This window comes from Neolamprologus brichardi, chromosome 20, assembly GCF_056152115.1.
Source record: "Neolamprologus brichardi isolate AB-2024 chromosome 20, ASM5615211v1, whole genome shotgun sequence".
In the NCBI taxonomy this organism is placed as follows: domain Eukaryota; kingdom Metazoa; phylum Chordata; class Actinopteri; order Cichliformes; family Cichlidae; genus Neolamprologus; species Neolamprologus brichardi.
In genome coordinates this window covers 6,115,756-6,140,380 of record NC_142123.1, presented here as the reverse complement: position 1 = coordinate 6,140,380, position 24,625 = coordinate 6,115,756, and the positions used below count along the sequence as shown (strand labels likewise).

The window sequence follows — 24,625 nt, the reverse complement described above, 5'->3', positions numbered from 1 at the left end:
CCCTGGACAGCTCACCAGTCTATCACATAGAAACAAACAACCATTTACACTTACATTCACGGATAATTTAGAATCATCAATTAACCTAGCTCTAATAGCTGCATGACTTTTAACTGTGGGAGGAAACCAGAAGACCCTGAGAGAAACCACTGCAAACTAGCCAGAAAGTGGATTTGAACCCAGGACCTTCTTATTGTGAAGCAACAGCACTAACCACCATGCCAACAATCTAGGAAACACAGGAAAGCTATGATTTCCTGTGTTTGATGCAGAATTTTTATGTTTTTATCCTTGACAGGTTAATCCACAATAAATAGCAATAGCATGCACGTGGTGTGTGTGTGTAGTTCTCTGCCTCTTATAACTCCACTGATTTTCCTGCAGTTTGAAATCTTGTGCGATCTTGTGAATTTCATGAGTTCAGCAACTAACCACTCTTACTAGATTGTATCATGTCATCTCAACAAGAACAAATTAAGTTTTTGAATTCCATGCAAATCCTACATGATTTAATTACGTTCATAAAAACATGAAATTATTGTGTTCAAATTACAAGGTAGACTTTTTTAATGTAACAACCACCCAATTTACTGTTTTTGGTATACCAAAAAAGAGTGCGAGACTGAAATCCTGTGCAGTGTCGCGGGATTTAACATTGCTATATTATTGACTTACTTCACTTGAACATGATATGAACAATTTAATCTACCCTCTCTGCATATCATGTAGTTTCTACACTATATAGTTACACCTAACTTTAAAGCATGAGGCAATTGTGTTAAATACACGCAAGATGCTTACATAAATCCAAGAGCTGGCCAATCCCTTTTTTTCAGTGCAGGTGTTGTGCCAAAAAGTGATTGTCTGACAAAAACTGATTTCCAATGTTTCTGTGTATTTTTTATGTGTAATATCTTTATGTAAGTTCGTAAATAGACTTCGGTGAACAGGGTTTACAAAGGGGTTATATAGAGAATTAAAAAAATATCAGTTTTTCAAGTATCTTTACAACTCTGTGTTATTGTACTTACATTATAACCAATCCGGTCCTTTATCCCCACTTCAAATATTTTTACAGAACTATTGTAATATTTGCTGCCATTTCTGCTGTCCCCTTGGCCAACTTACTCTTACAAAAGACATTTTTCATGTTAATGAGATTTTTTAACTGCATAAATAAAGGTTATATAAAAGTCACTGCCAAAAACTGATTGCGGCTTCTACCTTGTTACACGAATGTTGTTTGTGGCTCAAGATGACTTTATGTCATCCATGAGGGATGCATTTGACATATGTTTCACATATTATAGCCCAACAAGTTACTTACAGCAGTTTAAATACGAGCAATCAGTTTTTGGCAAATACCGGAAATCAATTTTTGGCAGACAATCACTTTTTGGCACCTTGACTCTGCGTTCTGTCTTTTTTTTTTAGAGCCACCGTCTCCACCAAACCACACATCTAGCAGGTCTCAGCAAGAGTGAAAAGCTCTTGCTGCCATCCTTCTGTCACAGATACCCCACCTCTACCACGACAGTACTCTCCACGCTGCCTGGACTCTCTTCTTCACTTCTCTTAAACGCATCACTGATCACAGTGCGGGTAATTTATCAATATATCAGGAGCTCCTTTTTTTTTTAGTTTTTTCTCTCTTTATCCTCCTTCAGCCAGCCTATAATTACCCGATCACGTGACAGCGTCTGTGCACTCTCACCAGCAGGTGGAGATGATGCATTCCTCGGACTTTTATGAATCGCTGCTTCGGGGTCGTGTAGAGGCGGAGTTTTTCTGCTGCCGTTGACGCGCAGGCGGCGGGCTGCAGGCAGAGGGCAGCAGGCAGGGTTTAGCTCATCCCTGACTGGATCACAGGACCAGCATCATCATCCTCCCTGGCAAGGGCAACCTCTCCATAAGACACCAACAAGAAGAAGACGAAAAAGCATCCAATTTTGAAGGGAAGCAGCAAGATGCTGGCCTGCACAGAGCTCATCACCATGTGTCTTCAGTCTGCCAAGCACGAACACTTGAGAAAGCGGCAGGAGCTTGACCACAAGCACAATCAAGGGATCTCCTTATTTCAGGATGTAAGTACATTGTGTGTTTTTATAGTTGGAAGATTTTTTTTAAAAAAAAGAAACACATATGTCATTTCTTAATAATACATATTTAAAAAAAACGTATTTTTCTCAGTAGTGTTGTGTGTGATTGCATTTGGACATGTTCTGCTCGTGTCCACCTTCTGGGGGTCGTTTAACAAAAGCGCAGGATGAGTAATCCACTGTTCTTTATTTTTCTCTTTGGTTCATACTGAGTTAATGCATGCCAGTCTACTATTCACGTGTGAGTTTGGCAGCAACAATATTATGTAAGAAAGGTGAATGCATGCCCATCATTGCGTCAATTACAAAACACAGATATCCCGGACGAAGCGATCTGACATATTTTCTTTGATGGGACTGACATTTTACCTGCTAAGAAATGCAGTGCAGCCTTTTTATTTTAAATTTCTAACAAAATATTAAGGGTCATACACTAGATCAAATATGTTATTACTGCATGATATGATTTTCCCCTCACTCTGAAAATAATAATAAAAAACAATAAAAGATCCTACATTTTTAATTCTTAACTCTGGAAATTACAATATCCTACTACAGAAATGTGCCCCAACTGCTGCTCAAAGAAATTCTTTGTGTTTTGTGCTACAATGACTCCGTAGTTAACCACAAATAAGAAGACAGCGAATTAGCAGCTTCATTTCCCAGTGCTGGACTTTCTGACAGCAGGCTGCAAATTAAATTCACTTTCCTCAAGGCAGATCATTGGCCAGCAACGGGGAAATCAGACTGCAGCGAGTGCACAATTGGTTTAAACGCAGTTAGCGGCCATTCTCTCGAGCCAGCACTGCGTTACCTCCAAGTAGGCGTTTTCTTTAATGAACCCAGTATGAGAGATATAATAACAGAGACATGGGACTCAGCAATTCTGAAATGAAAATCTAAGACAGTGGCAGAAGTAAAGCTTGTGGGGAAAAGGCGGTTAAAGCCTGCATTAACACACACCTGTGTTAACTTGCATTAACAAAAGTATTTTTGATTAGATTTGGCTCACTTGAAATTACACTTCATTGAGACTAAGCATTAAAATAACTGCTCAAATCAGTGCCCAGATGTGTTTCCAGGTGGCAGCCAAGTGGTGGGCATTGCTAATGCTGAGGCTTATGAATGACATGTATTTTAGTTGTAGGAAATAAGAGTTGGATCTCATTTTAAAGCATCTTTTCTCTGTTTACTGTCATGATCTCTATACATCCCTGCTCCAAATAGCATGTCATTGACCTGTAGTGAGTCCCCTCTTTTTATTTACTGTCTTCCACACAAATAATTAATGCTTTTACACACACTTACATCTGTAGTAAGAGATCCTGTAAGCTTTTCCTTATTTTCTGCCATGTTAATATACTTGATTACTACTCCAGGCATGTATGTTCATAATTAACATGGACAAACATTTGAATCATGAGGTCATGAGGTGCAGCATCAAGATCCACTATAAGAGAAATATGGATTATTTTTGAAGGTTTAATAATGCATGGCTAAAAGAAAATGTCAGAAATTAGCGTAATATGTTACTTTTAAATCTATGCTTTTCATTTTCTGCACAGTCACTTCACAGCTCAGTTTGGCTTCAGGGAGGTTTTTGTGTTTTTTACCATTTGTCTATTTAATTAGATACACTGAAGGACTCGGTTTAACAGACTCAGACTTCAATCTTTCACATTCCAGAGTTTTCTCTTTTTTAGTCTTTTTGATATAATAATTATTTTCCGTGCTGTCCGTGTAATGGACGTCATGGAGATAAGAAGATGTAGCTCTCTGTAGTTTACTAAGGACTCACTGTGACTTACCAGCTTACCGCAGTGACTGATTTTTTTTAACTGAGTAGCATCCACGCTGCTACTTTTAGAATGTCTTCATTGGCTCTGTGGGATAACAACACCACCATCGACTCCACCAGCCTCCCACAGAAGGGCAGTAAATCTTAGCTCTTGTACTTCATCAGACCTGTATTCAAGTCCTTATGCCATCTTAGCTTTATCACAAGTAACCCTTTAGCCAGTCAGCTAATGACATGTCATCATTAGTGAACATCAGGTCTGTATTATGCTTTGTCCCTGTTACATTAATGTTTTGATGTAAGGCACTACAGTGTACCTATTGATGAAAACACAATGTAACAACATGGTTTTGTTGGTATTACACTCAACAATAATAAATGCAAATACGCGATTTGTAGTCGGGTTCAAGCATTGCCCTTAATGTGGTCACTGGATTGAATCGTGAGTACAGTTTTTGTTGTGTACATGCTGTGCAAAAGTCTTGAGACACCCCTCATTTTTTAATATTTTCCTGCCAATGTGCCAGACCTTCTTGTAATTTTTTAAACGCGGTGTTGAGCAAAATTTCTCCTGGTTTTTCAGTCCAGTCCTTGTACCCAACATTTTTCAGAGGAATTTAGTTTGTTTGTTTTTTAAGTCACCCAGCACTGACCTGTGACTCATTTAAGCATATAAAAGGCGCCCTGCTCAAGGCATGAACCAGTCCTGTGTCTACACATAACAGACAGCTTAGCATAGGACATATTTTTAATTCCATCTTTAAGCATTTTGTTCCATTTTCTTTAGTTTTGATCTAAAGAAAATGCTTCAGATGCAGTCTGGAATTTGGCAAAAACCATCAATCTGATTGGCAACATTTTTAGTACAAAGTATGCATGTATTGTATTAGACTCATTAGAAAAGCCAAATCTGATTTATTTTTACACAAATATCTCTGGAAAGCCTTCAAAACGTCTGCCTCCATCCCTTCTTTAAAAAAACCTGTTTTGAAAATCGGCACATAACTAGGAAGTCAGATATTTGCAAGGCTTTAATACCGTTAATTGCTAAGATATTAGAGAAGGTTGTGGCTAAGCAGCTTACAGCAGTTTTAGACAAACATAATATCTTTGACAAATTTCAGTCTGGCTTTCGTAGAGCTCATTCTACTGAAACAGCCCTTTCTTAGAGTTTCCAATGACATTCTGATGCAAAACAATGCAGGAAAGTGTTCTGTACTCCTCATGTCAGCCTTTGACACCGTTGACCATTACATTTTGCTTGAAAGGCTGAAATACTGGGTTGGTGTATCTTGGTCTGCCTTAGAGTGGACCTCCTCGTATCTCTATGAACGATCCTTTTCTGTGGCGGTCTCTAAGTACAGGTCATCTTCCACGTCCCTGTCCTATGGTGTGCCACAAGGTCCTGTGTTTGGGCCCTTATTGTTTTTAATATATCTACTTCCTCTCCAGCATATTTTGAGCCCCCTTGAGGACATTCACTACCACTGCTATGCAGACGACATCCAGCTATATATATTTTTTGTGTAACAAAAAAAGCATCTCTGAGTCTATATATCCTCCACTAAATATTCAGAGCTGCAAAAACAATATTGTTTCTGCCACTTCAGAAAACTCAATTCAGTCCAGTTCTCTGTTTATATTGCAGCCATTCACAACAACAGTGCCCTCAAGACACTTTATATTGTAAGGTCAAGATCCTAGAATATTAGAAAGAAACCCCAACAACCACACTTCCCCCATACGAGCAAGCGTTTGGTGACAGTGGGAAGGAAAACTCCCTTTTACCAGGAAGAAACCTCTGGTACGAGCATGCTCAGGGAGTAGCTGCCATACCCGATTGGGGTGAGGAGAAAAGGAGAGATCATAGGGAGACCGAATTTTATACAATATTTTATACAATGTTATGCAATTTTATATAGATGACATAATTTATTATGCAGCTGGGTCCTCTCATGATCTGGCCATTGCAAATCTACAGCCTGCTTTTGCTCAAATTCAGAAATCTCTTATCACACATAAACATGATTTTAAGTCTGATTCAAAATAAATGCAAGATATTATAACATTAAGCTATCCAGCACACACCATGTCCAAACCCTTCATGGTCATACAGTTGAAACTGTTGATTGTTAGAAACACTTAGGACTCTGGCTGGCTAGCTTGATGTCGATTGTAAACTGCAACTGGTTTGACCTTTGTTTACCTTCTGTTACAGTGCCTGGAGGAAGCTTATAGGGGAGAGCTGCCATTTTTTTTAATATCCACCCTTTTCCCCTGTTTTTCCTCGGGTGATAGGAAGTTGAAGTGTAGTCTTTTTGTTTGGCTAAGTTTCGCTTTAAGTTAGAGCTGTTTTGTTTGTTGTGTTGGCCTTGGGTCACCCTGAAGCTAAGTATGCTTGATGCTTCCCTGTGTTAACCTCTCAGCGGTAAAACGTTTCAAACTGACCTCTTTCCACTTTTATGTTACCTCTCCTCACCCCCTAGACCTTTTTCAGGGATGTACCAAAGATTGCCTGCTTACTGATTATCTGCTCTGTGACTGAATTTTAAAAACAGCACTTTCAAAGCCTGGAGAACTATTCCTGAAGGCTTTAGGGTATATTGATTATTATTAATGGTGGTCATACCAAATATTGATTTTCAAGCTATTAGAACTCTGTGTTTTCCTTGTATGTTGTATTTCCATGTGTGGTTGCACATATTTCAATGCTAAAAAAAAGAAGTGAAGCTTGGGACTTTTGCACAGTAGAGTGTGTCTTCAATGGAGGAGGGATTCTGTTTAAATGCTCGATGTCAGCAGAGTGTATTGAAGCCTTCACACTCCGATGTGCTTGAAAAGTGACAGCTGGATGCGGCTTCACCACTCCAGTGTAATGACGCGGTTAATCCGTCAGACACTGGGCTCTATTGATCCACACACGGTAACTGATTAGCAAAAAAAGATTTGGTGTTATTGATGATAAGGCTTTATATAAGAAGGATTACTATTCATGGTATAAATAGTGACTATAAAGGAGTGTTGCTTCTGCAGTCTTTTCACAAAACTGTAAGCATGACAGCCCCTGCAGAGGAAATAAAGCATGAAAGGTTTCACTCTGAAACTCCTCTGGGCGCCACACAAATGTCAGTATTGCATTTCCTGAGATATTTCATGTCTCTTTTGTTATTGAAATGAGGAAATTACATCTCCCCTTAAACATTTTGCTGCTCATACAGAAAGAGAAGAATGGGCCAAGTTTCATCTCACACAAATCAATTGCCTCATACATCTTTAACTTCTCACTGGATGGCTTCAAAATACAAAAATCCTCGTGTCGGTTAATGTCAGCCTAGTGCTACACATCTCAATTGCCCGTGTTGAAATATTGTGCTTGCGGACCTTAACACCTAAACACAACTTTTCTCTTTTCTTGCAGATTTTACGCCGTGCAGACAAAAACGGTGAGTAAGCAAAATGCAAATCTAATTGGATTGAACGCTTAATTAAAACTCAATTAAAATTTTGTTCAAGGATGTAGCTTTGGTGGCTTCGTTCAGACAGTGGCCTTGGTGGAACTTATTCTTCCATTTAATCATTTAATTGCATCGCCATCCTTGTGAGATGCAGAGGATTTGAATAACTGGGGTCAGGTCCAGCTGCATTTTTATTTATTTTTTGGTTTTGTGATGAGATTGGATTTGACAGGATGAACTACGGTTCACCTTAAAAGCATTGTTCATATCAGTGCATTGCCAGCAGCAATGCACTGCTCATCTCAGTGATAGTCATGGATATAAATAACACATATTGTGAGGTAATGCATATGCAAATGATCTAACTATAGAAAAACTGTTGCCTTGGCTGCTTCTGCTCTCCTTTGTAGAAAACACATTTTAACTTCGAGTGGTGCACACTCACCTGAGAATTGCAATAAATGTGAATTCAATATTTTCTCTGCGTAAACGTGTCCCTGTTTCGCTTGATTAAAGCGATGCAGTTTCACCTCTTTACTTCAAAGGGAATTTGCTACATTAATGTCTCCTAGGAGAACGCAGAGAATTTAGTGTTGCTTGAAAAACACAGCTGACAAACAGGGAAAGGTTTCTGTTCTCTGTTTCTGTTTTGTATTCATGCGCTGCATCTCCATTTAATGGAATGTAAAATGCAAAAGTGTTGAGTTATTAATGCGTGTAGAGTATCTACGGACTCTGATCGGTTCCCTCCGGAGGACGTTGGACGTGTTGCGTAACAGCAGGATTAATGATGCAACGTGCCGCCATGAGCAGAGGTTTTCTGGGGTGCCCCCACAGCTCGTGTGAAGATACTGAGATGTGAAAACAGCCCTTCGGTTTGTGAATTATAAATTGGCACATAAAAGATGAATTTTTTTCTTTGGGTCTGTTATGAAAGTAGAAATAAAGGGTGGGTGGATTTTTCTTCATTGAGGTTGAGTGTTAGGTGATAATAAGTGAAGAGCATAGCAGCTGGAAGGCAGCAAAGGTTGGAGCGTACAGTAAGGTCCATAATTTGTTGGACAGAGACCTAATTTTTGTAGTTCTTCTGTTCACTGCCAGAGTGAATTACAAATAAAATATTCAATATGTGAAGTGCAGACTTTAAGCTTCTATTCAAGGGGTTGAACAAGAAATATGCATCAATTATTTGGGAACTGCAGCCAATTTAATGCACAATCCCCCATGTCCAGAGGCTCATGGAGGAGTTTCATGACATAATATCGTAAGTGGCTTTTCACTGTAACTAAGCCCCCCCCAAACACAACCCTATTAGGTAAATCTGTAATCTGGTACATTTATTCAAGGAACCAATTAACTGACCAGTTCACACTGAAAGACCACAGAAGACAAGTAAAGTGCATGATGACAGAATTATTTCCTTGGATACTAAAAACAACTTTACCCCTGGGGTAGGCAATGTTATGGTGTGGTGTGAATGACTGCCAGCGGATCACTGGCGTTAAGTGACGATGTAGCTGCTGATAGAAGTAGCAGGATGAACTGTGAAGTGTACAGGGCTATACTCTCCTCAGATTCATTCATTCAAATGTTGTAAAACTAATCATTCAGCTCTTCACAGTCCAAAAGGATAACAACCCAAAAGCATACTGCAAAAGCAACCCAAGAGATTCTCAAGAAAAAGAAATGGGATCTACTTCAAAGGCAGAGTCAGTTCAGTTCAGTTATCAAATACAAAATGAATACAGAGAGACCCAAACACAAGCAGCAGCTAAAGGCTGCTGCAGTAAAGACCTAGCAGAGTATGTCAAGGGATGAAACACAGCATTTGATGATGTCCATGGTATGTGATGACAGTCAGGCAGTCATTCTCTGCGAGGCGCTTTCATCCTAGTTATAAAATCAGCCCTTAAATTCAAAATTAGCATGTCCAATTAGTTTAGACCCTCCAAAAATAGGGGATTGTGAATAAAAATAACTGCAATTCTTAAAAGTAAATGCAAAACCCCGTTAAACACCTTGAATTAAAGCTGAATGTCTGCACTTAAATATGTGAATCAAAATTCACTGTGCTAGTGCAACTACAAAAATTGTGCCTTTTTTTTTCTTCAGAAAATGATGTACTGAGCATAAAAATGTACAGTGCAGTGACAGCATTTTGTGATGGTTCAGGTCTGCTCCTCGTGGTTTGTGTTTTCAGCCCGACACGCCCCGGCGCTCACACTCTTTGTAGAAAGAACGAAAACTTTGCTGCATTCTTGTGTTCGTTATCTTCAGTTTGCAGCTAAACTCTACTTGGCTCTTATTTCCTCAAACTCACTGAGCTGTGCACTGAAGAGGAAAGTGCCGCCTTCCAATCAGTGCTGAGTAGGCTGCCATGATATACTTCTTGTACTGTGGATTTTAATGAGGGCTGTCTGCCAGCCCACTACACTCCTCTTTGCTATTGTAATCAGGAATTACATTTTTAATAGACCAAAAATGCAACTGCACAAATATGAAGTAGATGCTAAATGCTTTTAATCTACAGGCTGTTTGCTGAGATTAGCCCCTAACATGTTTATGTGACTGCAGACTGAGATGAGATGTGCATTCAAGGATGCAGCAATGTGAAAATGGAAATTTAGCAATCTAATTTGTTTCACTTTTATCACCAGGAAAAAAACAATAACAGGCATGAAAAGCACAAATCAGCAATTAGGTCTGGAGATGAAAAAAAGTCAACTCATGGAGATGTGCTCTATGTGATGAGGTGTATTCTCAACCCAGGGATTTTTCTCTACACTTCTTTTCATTCATTTTTCCTTTTGTTGTTGATTTGTTCTTTTTGTATTTCAAAACCAAGTTTCAAATGCATTTAGTAGATTAAAAAAATATGAAAAAGGCTGATATCTGAGGGTGTTTTGTAAGATTTTGGCTGCACATACATGATCTTTTGCAGTTGTCTAATTGTTAAGGTGCTGGAGCAGAAAGACAGGTGCCAACAGCAGCAGAATTGCAGGGATGTGCAAAAGTGATGCCGAGGTTGCTATATCGCTACATCACCTTTGTATCAGTTTGTGAGATGCAAATGTAGTCAAAAATCACTATCAACAAATTCAATAAACTAGTAGGTCTGCAATTAACTATCAGTTAGTCTATTTAGTAATAAATGACCAATAATTCAAAGTCTAAAGATATTATAAACTCGCTGTTGTTGGCATTGTTTGGCATTCATGGTTGAAAATGAACTTTGGGAAATATTGCTGCGCATTCATTTTTCCGCTCCTCTGCTGATTAGTAATCGATTTCATACACTTGCTCTTTGAGGCAACACATATAGGATGTTTTTTTCTCCGGCCTGTTCTCACCTCTGCTTTTTAACTGAATCGCACCGATGGGCTTTATGACTTTTTAGCAGTGCTGCAGTCTTAGCCCTTTTAGGTTCAGGATTCCCTCAAGGGAAGTGTTCCTGGAAAGAAATGCTCTCCAGTACGGGGGCGATCGTGTCGTTTAGGCTGCAGTTAGAGCTGCAGTTTTAGTCAGTGTGAAGTGAGACAGTTAAAGCCAGCGAGCTGCTTTGCTTCTGTCATGAGATTCTGCAACGGTCTTAGCTCTTTAAATTTTCCTGTGGAGGTGTTTATTGACATTAGTTTGTCACCCTGGAATAAACTGACAAAACAGGAATAGTTTTTAATTAAATCTCTGTCTGAGAGGTGACATTAGCCAGCTTTAACTAACAGTGGAATGAAGACACATTACAACAAAGTCACGTTCATGATGAGATAGATCCACCCTAAACGGTGTGAAAAAGTGTTGCACGAGCTTCATAATAAAATAACTCACAGTATTCTCTTGAGAGGAAATTTGGCCGCTCTCAGTGTGCAGCCTCAGAGAAGGACGTTTGTGTTGTGCATTAGTGCAATGCACCGCTGTGCATTTTGTGCATGCTCCTGGGTGTTATGGAGGAAAATATGCAGACTGCTGTCATAGCCTGCTATGCTTTTATGTTGAATTTACAGCATGTATTTATAGTTTGAGAAATACATGCATGTACATTTAAAATATCTGTAATTATGAAGTCTTTTTGTAGTCGTTTTTTAAATTATCAAACACCTGAAGGTGGAAACAGCAATTTGTCACTGATATGATCAACTAATATTATTTCAGATGCACCAATCCAGTACTTTCTCCCATCCTTTCCTTTGATTATTATCCTTTTTGGGGGGACAACTAAAAGAGCTATCAGTTATAATTACTTAGTATCTTTAGATCTCATTTTTGCCCATCAAATAGTGAAACTGAGCGCAGGTCAGGAGTCCTGTAGATGAAGTACATGAATATACTCTATTAGTTTGCTAGATAAACACTGCGGATAGCCAGGAGATCAGCCGTTATACCACTGCCGCTTTGATCTTTAAAGCTGCACTTGCATAATGCGCCATCTGAACTGCACTGCACTCGGCCGCCTTAATGTGGTGTGAATCTCAAACCCAAAGCAACTCCGATGGAGAAGGCTGGAGAGTGAGTCAGAGGTGCAACAGATTGTGTTTACTCCCACATCTTGTGGAGATTTTTATTTTTTTTAACAGGGAAAGTTTGAGAAATTCACTGCGATTCTTTCTCCTTTAATAGCTTCATCTTCCAGCTGGCGTTTATTTAGCCACACTGTAACAAATGTTCAGTGATGATACATTTTGCTGGGAGGACTTTCCCGCAAGCGGATCGCGTCCAGAATTATCCACAGCGCGAGCTGATGCAAAGTCAAAATATGACACGATTTACTTCTGGCTCAGGGCTGTGAGCGAGGGCTGGCGTGTGGGTCTCTGAAGGTTTCTGCGCCTACAGAAAGAAGTTGGTGGTGGCGTGTTTGTGAGCTCTGAGTTTACCTCTTGTTACTGGTTAGGTCTGGACCCTGCAAGCTGTGCGGCACAAGGCATCAGATGCTGAACATGTTGGTATCAGACTGGTTACAAACTGTGCTCATGTGATGATTGTCCAGAAACTGGAGTGATGGAAATGAACTGTTGCAGAACTTGAAACAGCGGGTACACTGGCTTGCCAATTTTCTTCTCTCGTTTCAGTGAAGAAATCAGACAGTGTTAATAGTCACCTTTTGAACAGAAAATCTGGTGCTCAGTTATTATTACTCTAGAGAGTTGGAAATCCAGCTCTTATCAGTATTAAAAGAATAAAACCTGATGATTTATTGTAACAATGGTTATGGGGAAGTTTTACCATCTTTTTAGGGTTACATTACAGTAAAACAAGACAGAATTTAGGACTACGGCGGTTCATCAGATGTATTTTTTTTGCAGTAACACCTCTGAGTTCATCACTAATGTGTTTGCATCACAGAGACAAAGTGTCTTTGTTCCTTTACACTCGATTATTGGCAAACTCTTCATTCAGATGCTGAAACACTGAGGCTTCAGCTAGGTGTAACTTTCACAAGCATCTCTCCTTTCAGATGATGGGAAGCTGAACTTGGAGGAGTTCCAGTCATATTTCACCGATGGCATCCTCACTGATGAGCAGATGCAGGAGCTGTATTACTCCATCGACAGGCAGCAGACAGAGTAAGCTGATCTTCCTTTTGGATGTCCTCCAATTCTGCTGCCATCTGTAGCCCCTCCTGCTTTCCTGCTGTCTGGCAGTGAAATGTCAATACTGCGCTTCAAATAATATGATGCTAATATTTCATAAAGCCTTAATTCTTGTGTGAAAGCCAGAGGGCTTGCAGCAGCCTGCTTGATTAGCTCATTAGCAAAGATATGTCTGTAAGATATATAAACCTGTAAAATGCCTGTTGGTATAAAAACACCCAAGAAACCTTTTTTTGTGTCTGAGAGAACAATAGTGATGGAAGAGCTGCGCTATTGGCATCACTTATATGCCAACCAATCACAGTGAAGACGTTTCAGGTGGTTTAATCTATGCTACTCAACTTCATTGCTATACTGTTAGCACAAGGGTTGCACAGCATAGCAATGAAATGCTAAATTATCAAATTTATAACAAATTATAACAAAACAAAATGCTTTATAAGGTTACACAATCAGATAACCATCCATGAAAGGTGACTGAAGGAGATAACAGCTTTTTCTGTTTTCAGCATAGTTACGAATCTATGGACAGCTATATATAAATATGAGGAGTATTTTGCTTTATTCCTGGTGTTTTTATAACATTTACTAACAGTGGGCAGTTAATCTATTTTTGTTCAGTATTAATTATCTTAGATTGTCAGAATCTACAGGTATGTTTATCGTGTCTGAGGTTAAGAGATGATTAAGAGGAGAAGTGATTTTGCGCAAACTGTAAGAGTCACACACACCGAGGGCTTTTAAACTAAGCATCTTAAGTGAGGTGTGACCATGTTTACACCCTGTGCCAAAACTCCAACTGCTCACCAAGATGGTAACCAGAACCATTCAACAAAAACAGTTGGTCCTTCCTGTAGAGTATGTGTCTGTCTCAGTAGAAGAAACGACAGAAACATGATAGTTACCTTAAGTCAGTCAGTGGGGATCATCCCCTTTGCAGTATAGGCCAAGCCTCGTAACTGCTTATCCAGCTAGAGTTTTGAAGGTTGTATCCCTACTCTACCCGGCATTGGGCAAGAGGTGGCTAACTCCATGTATAGAATGTATAAGATGCCAGCGCATCAAAGGACTTGCACACGATGAGACCAACTACTATTGAATTAACATCAGCTCCTACCATACTTTACAATGTAGGAAGAAGTCAGAGTACCTGGAATGAACTCAGACGTATGGGAAAAACATGCAAACTCCATTAAAAAAGAGTCTTTGTGGTCTTTGACAGGAAGAGTTGAGGCCTTAGCGTGATAGAGAAGTTTCATTAACATGGTTCTTTTGTCTCTTTGTGACTCCCTCACAGCAACCTGGACATAGACAAACTCTCCGGTAACTATCTTTTATTTATTTTATTTTACCGACTCTACTTTAAAATTCATGTGTGTGTATCGTGAACGGGGGAAGTTTTGATGCTTTTAGCTGTTGATGTTGGTCTGATAGTGACAATAACTCAAAGATTTGTGTGCATCAGTGTTGCTGACTGATTTGTTGCCAGATACTGATCCTCTTGTGAAAAGCACTACTTGTGTTGTGCTAGTCCAACACGAACCAGATTATAATAAGTAACAGGTCTTCTCCCATTCCAGAGTACTTCACTCCACACCTGGGAGAATACGTCAACGTCCTGTCTGCTCTGGAAAAGCTGAATGTGGCCATTCTGAAGGCCATGGATAAAACTAAAGAGGTTGGTTATGGTTCCTTTCACCCCTGTGCTGTATGGATTTTTGCATGCCAAGACATATAAACAGCACAATATCTTTCCAGTAATCCATAAGCATCCTTGATCCTTTGATGTGTTAAAACTTTCCTGTTACTGTCTCAGCTGTCAGTTTAAAACGCTGCCACGGTCTTTGCGATCAGTGTGCTGTTGCAGTGAATATTTCCCATCGTGAGTGACTCTGACTGTACATTTTCAAACATGAGCTCAAAGACCTTTAAAAGATGCTTTCTCTTACAAGACGTGATAAACATGGCAGCTGTTGCTGTTGTAAATCACCTGGGTAACCAGCAAGGTGGGAGTAAAGCAGTTTTCATGCAACCTCAACGTTTTGACCTCATTTGCAGATGGTCAAATTAGAGTTGGTGTACTTATTAAAGATGGCCACACAGATGAATATATAAATATTAATGATGTAAAGAACTGAATCCATGATACTTGTTTCCTGTTACAACACATCACAAAGGTGCTCTGTTGGGTTGAGAGCTGGCGACTGTCAAGCTCTCAGGTAAATCAGCTGTTTCTGAAATAGCCTGTCTGGCACCAATAATTATGCTATAATCAAAGTCACTTTGCTCGCCTTTTTCTCCGTTTTGATGCTCGGTTTGCCTAAATGCAGCGAGTTGCATCCATGTGATTGGCTGGTTAAATATTTGCAATAATGAACAGTTGAACAGCGTATCTAATAAAGTGGCCGGTGCCGTACATATATGACTATGGCTGAAATGTCTAACTAGTATAAAACAGAAAGTAAAGCTGAGGCTGATGGGAATAATAATGTGTGCACTTATTTGTGCACAGCTGGAGGCACACAGAGAAAATCTATCAAGCAAATACCAGCAGGAGGTAAAGGAAGTGAAGGACCAGCTCAGGCATAGGGACGGTAAAATACAGGAACTGGTGCATGAGAAGAAGCGTCTCTCTGCTCACTGAAAGGCTTTGATGGCAAAATGCAGCTCTCAGGAGGAGAACCTCTGAAAAGAGATAGCAGAGAGAGAAAATGTGGTGCAGAAGAATGGAGCTACGACTAAATACAGCCTAAATAAATAAAAAAAAAGAAGAAGGTGGAAGGAGACAGTCTACAAAAAAATGAAGCGACAAAATAAAAATCTGAAATAGGAAAATTGACAAGTGAGGAATGGAAGGAAAGATCTGCAATGAGAATATGATGGACCATCAAGATAATGAATGTCAGGAAAAGATGCTGAAGCAAGTGCAGGAATACTGGAGGCGGAGAAGACACATATGGAGGAGGCAAGGAAAGAAATGGAAGAGGCAAATCACATATGCTACTGTGACCTGGATTTTACAAATTGAAGGGCAGTACTAAGTTTAAATAAAAAACAACATCCTTGACACATGATTGGCTCAGATGGCTTAAAATGACAGTTTTAAAATGGCTAAAATAATCAATTTAATTATGAAAACATACAATGAGTTGTAAACTAATTAACAGAGCACACAGGCAAAGATACTGTGAAACAGTTAAATATGAATTATAATGCTTGCTGTGTGTTCATCCACCTGTCTAGGTTTTTTACAAACACATCAGTGAGCTGCAGCATTAAAATGCACATTATTTCTTCATTGTTTTTGTTTTGAACACCATTATTTCATATCTAGCAACCAGTATGGCATTATATTGGCTCGTTCACATACTTCTACCCCAAAGTTCAGATAAAGAGAAACAGTATCTCACAGAAACAGTAGCCTTGGACTGTGAAACATGCTAATTAGAGAGTTATAAAATCTTGTTTTGAGACCTGCTCGAGCAGAACAGCACGCTTAATATTGCAAGAGATGTAGCAGGGATTTAATTGTCCTGCCCTGACAAGTAGGGCTGTAATCCTGTTGTGTTAGGCGGGCACACTGGAGAGCAGCATCAGAGAACTTCCACTAAGACTTAATCGATAGCTTAGCTCAGTCTGTACTGATCTCGAGTAGCCCTTTATGTTAAGCCGACTGGTGAATATTTATTTTGTATTTGGCAAACGATGAGAATCAGGTGGAGTATGAATGGACGTGGACTCAGACTTATAATGAGGCTGCTTTCTGCGGTTACAGGAGGTTATTTTCACTGGAGCTTCTGCAGTGTCTGATGACTGCGCTTGGGCAGTAGTGGAGTGTAGATGACAGTAACTAAGGCTGACAAACCCCGCAGCTGTCCAACTGACGTGATGTCGCGCAAATGCACCACAACCACATGACTGCATTTCTTTCTTTTGCTCTTCCTCTTTCAGTATCCAGGTTTATTATTCACTCGGGAGGATATTCGGCTTTCTCTCTCTCTACATCTCTCATCTTCAGCACAGCCTTGCTTTCTGGCTTTTCATCTCTCTTCTCTGCATCACATGTGCTTATAGCTCATGCATTTTTCAGATTTCAAGTTGGTCAAAACGCTTTCTTTTCCCTGAAAAGGCGAGGCGTTTTTCAGCCCTCCCTATGATGAGGGTTACTTAATAAATTGCTACACCAAACATATTACTAATTGTACAGCTATTTTTATCATTTTTACCATCTCCTGAGGTGAAAAGAACACATCCACTGTGGCGTTGCAGCTCATCCGTCTGCTCATCAAAAAGAAAACACAGAAAAAAAGACAGAGGTTGCTTGTGCAGCACAGCTCGTCTTCTGCCGATAAATCACGCGTACAGAAACGTGGATTTGAACAAGACTGGCCAACATTTATCACGTCTCGCTGTCACTTCTCCTGAACTCAATTTGGAAACGGCACAGTGCGATGGTCAGTGTGTTGAGGGTCATTGTGTTCAAAAAGTGAGCTTGAAAAGATTTATAGATTTCTAAAATGCAGCAGACACTGCTCTAAAGCTCACAGTGCTCAGAGAGATGTCTGAAAATCAGCCCCAGGCTACATTATTGGTGAGATAGCTGCAAAGCAACACATCCCACTATATGTTGTTGGTGGCTAAATGATGTTTTCATATTACTCAGCACAGATCGGGTTTGTCATAGAAACACAGCTCTCACACTAACCTGGCTCAGTGGTGGGTGAGAGCTTATTAATCATTTAAAAACATAGTTGCAAAAAAAATCCCCAAACGCTGCTTTTGGCTGCTTCTTTTTCACAAGCGATCGTCACAGCGTGTAGCTCCATATATTTGCAGATTTCTACACTGGATACACTTCCTGACACAAATCTTTTAGGGGTTTGCAAACTGGGGAGCTTTTGCTTGTTCAGCGAATGTGTAACCACTAAAATTTGGAGCCACCGACTGAGAGAGTTGGAGTGGACTAATTCATCGACAGAGTGGGAGAAGCAGAAAAAGTCTAATGTGAAATTTCCTTTCAACCTACCGGTGAGGCCACAATTTTCACTCTACAGCCATCATTTTAGACCCAAAGTCAGGGGAAATATGTCGCACTTCCAACAAGGAAGCCTCAAAGCCAGCAGATGTATCTTTTTTTGATGTGGAGGTTTTAGCGAGTCTCATTAGATTCCTTGAGGAGTTTTAGTGAAAAGCAGAAAAAAACATTTTTAAAACTAGGGAAACCTGTGGAGCAAACCTGTGGAGCATTTTCTTGGGACTCTCACACATTTTAAATCACGTTGACATGACTTGTGCTTCTGAATTTATAGGATTTTTTTCTGAAAAGTAGTGCTGCGTGAAACTCGGCACAGATTAACGCAGATTCCTCTGGTTACTCAGACTCATGCCATCGCCATGGTTACTCACTGCAGGGACACTTGATGAGCTGCTTCGTTGGTCTATTATCGTTTGACAGGCTAATGTAAATCTTGTCTCTCACTGTGATTGGATAAGACTTTGAATATCATGTCTCTCTGTGATGGGTAGAAATATTTCATGTGTTTTCAAGCACAGACTCAAGTCTTTCTCAGACGAATAGTTTACCCGGCAACCTATTTTTATTAGGTTATGGCCTAACCTGATAATTATGGCCAGCCACTTTATAGGGTACCCCTTTTGCCACATTATTAAGTACACCTCTTCTGACTTTATTAGGTACACCTATGGCCTATTTTCTTACATTCACTGCTGCCACTTTTACTAAGCGCATGTGTGGCCATTTTATTAGGTAGAGCTGTGGCCTAATAATTTTTGAGATGCTTTCTCCCTTCAGCTTTTCTGGCCAAACTGTGTACCTCTAACTTTTTTAGCAGCAAGCCACAAACCATGCCTTGCAGAAAAACAGGCTCAGTGCTGTTTCTCCAGAAATTGCATTCTATAGTTAAAGAAGCAATTTTCAATGCTTACCAGTTCAGATAAAAACTGAATTGGCTGAACCAGCTATTACAACAGTGGCGCAGACCAAATAAAAAATTGTTGGACTACGGTAACAGTTGTTTCACAAATGATACTTCTATCACAGCTGATTCCTTTTCCTCTTTTGTATTTGAAGGAGTATCAGGGCTCGTCAGTGTTGGGTCAGTTTGTGACACGCTTCCTGCTGAGGGAAACCACCACCCAGCTGCAGTCCCTTCAGTCATCGCTGGATTGCGCTATGGAGGCTGTTCACGACCAGGGCTGCACAGGACGGAGGATAGTGAAGAAGCCCGCTGACCTGCCCATCCAGAGGATGGCCAAAAGGCCTGGTCGACGCATCCAGAAGAACATGTGTCTCTCCCCAACAGACCCTTACTCTGGCATGCTCACCACAGGTACTTTTCAGGGAAACGGGATGTGTGAGGTCATTCTCATAAAGTTTGATTAAAAAATTAAGATTGAACTGTCATCTCCGTGGGCTGCGCTGATGTTATGTTTCTGGTATCAGGGGTCAGTGTGGAGCCAGACAACCACTGGGGCTCCCAGATCAACCAGCTGGAGCAGCTCATAGACAAGATGGAGTGTGAGGTTTGTGTAAAGGAAGTTTTTGTCACTTTCTTCCATTTTTCAAAAGATGTGCTTGATGTCTTGTGTCGTGGGTTTATTTTTAGCATTTTATTTTTGACAGCAGAATCAACTCAGAGGGAAAGCAAATAAAATGTTCCACTAAATCTTGATTTATCGGTTTGCTTTGAACCTAAGAGAACAATAAACTGGATGAAGCTAAGCTGGGTAGAGAGAGTGTAAGATGCACAAAGGCTTTGTCTGCTTTTGGGAGGATCCAAGTTCACCACAGGCTTAGCTGTTACATATAGAAATGTTGAGCACACCATTCAAGGCCTACTGTGTGTTTGCAAATCAAGAATTTTGCTTGAAGCATAAGATACTTGTTGACAGAGGAGTCAGTTTGTAGAAAGCGCAGACCCGAGCGACTCTGCACCCACAATGGAAAGCATGCATAATACATCAGCCTGAGAGTACATATATAATGTGTTGGGCTCCAATCAGGGAGAACACTGATTAAATTCACAGCCAATGGTGCTTAAGTTCAAAGGTGTGGAATTACTTATAGTTTGCAACAGGAAGCCATTATTTTGATCGGAGGTGTGAGAGTTCATTTAGAATTTAAATTGTCATGTGATAATATAGGTAGGACAGATGTAAGTGCTTCGGGGATGTTGAAATAGCCTGTTAACATGTTCATTTTCTTATCCTGGGTTTGCAGACAAGAATTTAGTACAAGTGAGGGTTGGAGGAGGGTTCATATGAACATGGTGATCTCTTCCTTGTGGAAGCCAATGGTTTGTGACAGGCTGTAACTGGAGGCTGAGCCATTCCTGCTGCTGGTTCTCGTTCTGCTCGTGGCTGACTGAAATATTTATGACCCCATTTTCAGAGTCCACATCTTGAACCTCTCAAAGAAGACACATTGGCAGGGACATATAAATCAGTGAGTCTAGTGTGTGCCAAATACAGATTTACTATATGCACATAGATACTATATATATATGCATGTAAAACACTGATGCCACTTTAATATTTCCGCTAGAACATACTTCTGGTCCAGAGACAAATGTCTGTGAAGGAGAGAGACGTGGAGCAGTTTCAGCAAGCTCTCAAAATCTACACAGATGCCACTACCATCCAGCCAAACAACCTGCAGTATGTCCTTTTATCTGCCTCTGTGCCGTTCGCCTCAGGATCTCTCTGTGATTTGATGCAGCTGCTTTAAATTGCTTCAATTTTCCCAGACATGGGATAACCCCGCTGCCCTCTTTTCGCTCTCTCTCTCCCTCTCTCACTCTGTCTCCTTTCATTTCTAGCGTGTCAGTCCAGAACTTGCCAGACAGATCATGCTTCATCATGTATGAATTTTGGCAGGACCGTCTCTCCTGGATGAGGTAGGAACCCGAGGATGTCTTTTGAGAATTTCAGTGCTCAAGTGAAATTCGATCAGCACACTGAGCTGCTCACAAACTCACTTTAAAGTGTTGCTGCCTTGTTGGGTGCAAATTGGCAGTCTCATCCTTTTCATCCCTTCTTCCCGTCAGCTACCTGCAGTCGTCCATCAGTAAGACCTTCCAGGGCTGCGTTATTGACTCGCTGGAAGAGCCAGAAATGGTCTCGACCATGCTTCTCCCAGGTACACAACAAAAGAACAAATTGATTATTGCAGCTCATTGAAAGCTGCTCATTTAATAAACAGAAATCACAAATTATTTATGGCACAGTCACATTAGAGGAATTAAAAATTACTGCAACCATCTGAAATCAACTTGTGATTTTGCTCGCTTTGTAGACAGGGACTAGCTCAACCGCTGTCTTCAAAGCAACTTTGTTGTGTCAAGATAGTGGGAAAAAAAAGCAATGAGGTAGAGTCAGTCTGCAATTAAATTTGCAATTGAATGGGAACGACTTGACAGTTGCATGCAATTTGTGATAATACAGCGATTAACTGTGATAAATTGGCAGTTCTGTTTCAGTCTGTCGCTGAAACAACCAGAAAGTCACATTAAACAGAAATTAACATTAACTACTACTGCAAGTCCCCTATTGCAAAGATGCAAATTGAAGATGAGTTGTTTTTATTGGTGCAGACTGACTCAGACTGATGGAAGCTTGTTGGAACTCTAGACAGCAATTATTTGCAAGCCGTTGCCAATCTGTCTGAGAGTGATTGCAGTCAGTCCAAGTTGGGCCGCAGTTGTTTGGAGACAGACGGCCTCCCTCAAGGTGACCTGTGCTGTCCCCCTGTCACCCTGCAGTCTACGGTCCACTGCAAGTATTTGCAATCAGCTTCCAAATATGAAAAAAAATTAAGTGCAATCACTGGGAAACCTCAGGGTTTTTCTGTAGTGTGACTGAGCCATTAATGAATCGTTTTAAGAACTGATTTATGAACCAATTAAGCTTAGCAATTGATAATTATTCTTAATCGTCAATTATTCTTAGTTAAATTTTGAGTCTAAAAAATAAGCACTGACTTATGAAAAAATATTGATACTTAGGTCCACATAGTTAATGCAGGCTTTCTGTCCATCAGCTTAATTCTTCTTTTTGTAGGAAATTATAGAGTTAGGGTAATTCATGTGTAATAATATTTGTCAACAATGTATCTCATTAAGTATTGAAGTATTTGAAAGAAGTCTGATAATGATCACCATCCAACATTGTAGTTCCTATTTTATTTATCCATGTTTTCCTTAAAAGAAATCTCACATAATCACTGTCTGTATCCTGCACAGGTTTAACAGAGGGGAAAGCAGAGTCAATGCTACCCTTAACCGAACTGAAACAGGACTACAAGTTATTACTCTGCATGTGCTGGCAGCCAATTATTCGTTAACAAGTTGGCCACGTTGTTATTGTGTTTGCAGCTTGTTTCTGCTGCCCTCCGATGGCAATAAAACCAATCATTGGTGCTTTAATATGTAAATTTCCCCATGTCATATTAGATCATGAATTGTAAGCTTCTCTTTCGCTTATGCGTTTAGCTCGTGCAGAGGCCATAAATCACTGACGTCTAATTATTGCTTCATTTGACAGCCTCTTGGTGGATTATGAACAACAACTGATGGAGCGGAGGTGCTGTTAACCTACACCCTGAAAGCAGGAGAACAAGGCGATTGTACAATCGCGTCTTCTTCTTCTTTTTTTTGTTCGTTATTTGATATTAACTTTTTCCTAATGGCATGACCAGGATTGTTTCAGCGAAGCTATGCTGCAAGGTTCTAACAAAAAAGACGGCAGGTCAGTTAAATCAGTCCACAGTGAAACAAACCTAAACCTTGGGGAGAAAGAACTGAGGCGATGCAACGTTTTATTGTGTGATCAGGATCTGTGCTGATGGTCATTTCACAGTGCGGGCACATTTCCTGCTGCTGATTTAATAGACTGACAAATATAAAAAAAGAGAAAAAAAGAATATATTTGCATGATGTCTTATTTCTCAGTGCTAGTTTTCTTTTTTTCCACTCAAAGCTTCATATTAGAGTAGCTATAATTGTCAACACATGACCAATAACTGATCCTACCCATCAATGCTCAACACTTGTCCCTCAGCACAGATGAAAACAGACATCGTGGTAGGGTTAACCTCCCCTTTTGTTCTCTCTCTCTGGTATTGTGCTTTGCTGTCTCCCTCAAAGCTTTTCCTACCAAGCGCTCATTTTGCTTATGGTGTAGACAAGCCATTAAATAGTTAATTATCAGTCACAGTCTGCATCTAGAAATCTGATCATCTGTGTCACTCCTGCACTTTAGAAAAAAATGGACCTTTTTGTGAAGAACTGATACTTATAGTAGATTGTTTATTAAAAATATAGAAATAACAGGCGTCGAGCTGCACCGAAGAGCAGCACTCGAGATATAAAACATAAAAGCCATTATTTTACATTTGCAGTATGTAATCTGAAGAGTTTAATGGTACAGTACAAACAAATATAAGTTTATATTTTGAGTACAGAAATTAGGCAGGATCTGTTCTGTGTATTGAACCGTGTACAGTAATTATTGAAAGCTGTAGGTTGTAGGTAGTTGTTGTAAATCACTGGTAAATGTATATTCAGACATTCGGTGCGTTACATTTTGATAATGTGAGGAACGAATGTGCTGGATCTTTCATTTGAAGTGTTTCTCATTTCTTTTGTGTAGATTGTACAGTTATGTGGATGCTATGTTTGTTTTCGGCATGAATTAAAGTTTGACATGTTGCTGACATGGAGAGAGGCGTCATTTGTTAAGGGTCAATATTATAGCTTGTTATTGCACACTCCATGTATCGAGCACTATATATTTTTATCTCAAGGTGTCCTTCCATTGTGTTATACAGCCTAAGAAGCAAATAAAAGCTTCTTCTTTGCTCTTAAAATGGAAAAAAAGACTTTCAGCATTACATTTCATTAGAATTCATGTGAGAAAACCATCAAAGAAACAGGAAAAAAGAGGAAATTATTTACATTCTCCCCGCCTGAGTAAGACTGACAGACTGAAATATCTTTTAAATGTAAGCTTGTCATATCAGCAGCTAGAACCTTTGAGAAACTACAAAGCAGCGGAGCAATTTCAAGCCCACCTCACACTGAAACTGGGGCAATTAGCTCATTCTTACTCTTTAAAATCCCTCCCCTGGCGCACAACCTGAAACAACCTGGGAAGTTTAAGCCCCAACTTTGCACCAAGCAGCTAATAGCTCGCATTCACCGTCTATTTTCATTCGTCAGAGCGCGTAGCAGGTCGCATTGGACTCGTACAGCAAATAAGCTGTTTAAGTTGTGGATTCGTTTGCACTTTGTGTTCGAGAGCTAATCATCATTAAGCTGAAGATATGTACAATAAACCTCACGCTGGAGGATTTCCTTTGAGAGCTGACACTGTTTTATTGCATTACACTTATTATCCACAGGTTGGCTTTGAGAAGGTTCATTGTAGCACGTTGTCTCTCATTATAGCATTACTCAGATTATTTGTAAGAACTGAAGGCTTGTACATTAAGTCTGAGTTTCTCACATGATTATAATAAAATATGAATCTTATGCTGCTGGTGGATGGGATGAAACCCGATGTCTGCTTCCTGAGAAAAAGCAAAGGTTCCTTTTTTGATTTAAACTATAGGAAAGGAAGACGGTGACGGCAGGAGGTCACACCACAGTCCTTCCCTGCTGCTATTTTTCT

General features: G+C 40.0%; 1 protein-coding gene across 1 annotated transcript; it reads left to right on the top strand.

The window, feature by feature from the left end:
- The first annotated feature begins 1,788 nt into the window (after positions 1 to 1,788).
- Positions 1,789 to 23,675, top strand: LOC102791097 (N-terminal EF-hand calcium-binding protein 1-like). The gene is made up of 12 exons (XM_035905466.2): positions 1,789 to 2,084; positions 7,316 to 7,340; positions 12,802 to 12,910; positions 14,235 to 14,260; positions 14,518 to 14,615; positions 19,029 to 19,287; positions 19,401 to 19,480; positions 20,349 to 20,402; positions 20,502 to 20,614; positions 20,776 to 20,853; positions 21,004 to 21,095; positions 22,499 to 23,675. Exons 1-12 carry the CDS (start codon positions 1,968 to 1,970, stop codon positions 22,525 to 22,527), a joined length of 1,080 nt encoding a protein of 359 aa, XP_035761359.1. The 5' UTR covers positions 1,789 to 1,967; the 3' UTR covers positions 22,528 to 23,675.
- Positions 23,676 to 24,625: the final 950 nt, after the last annotated feature.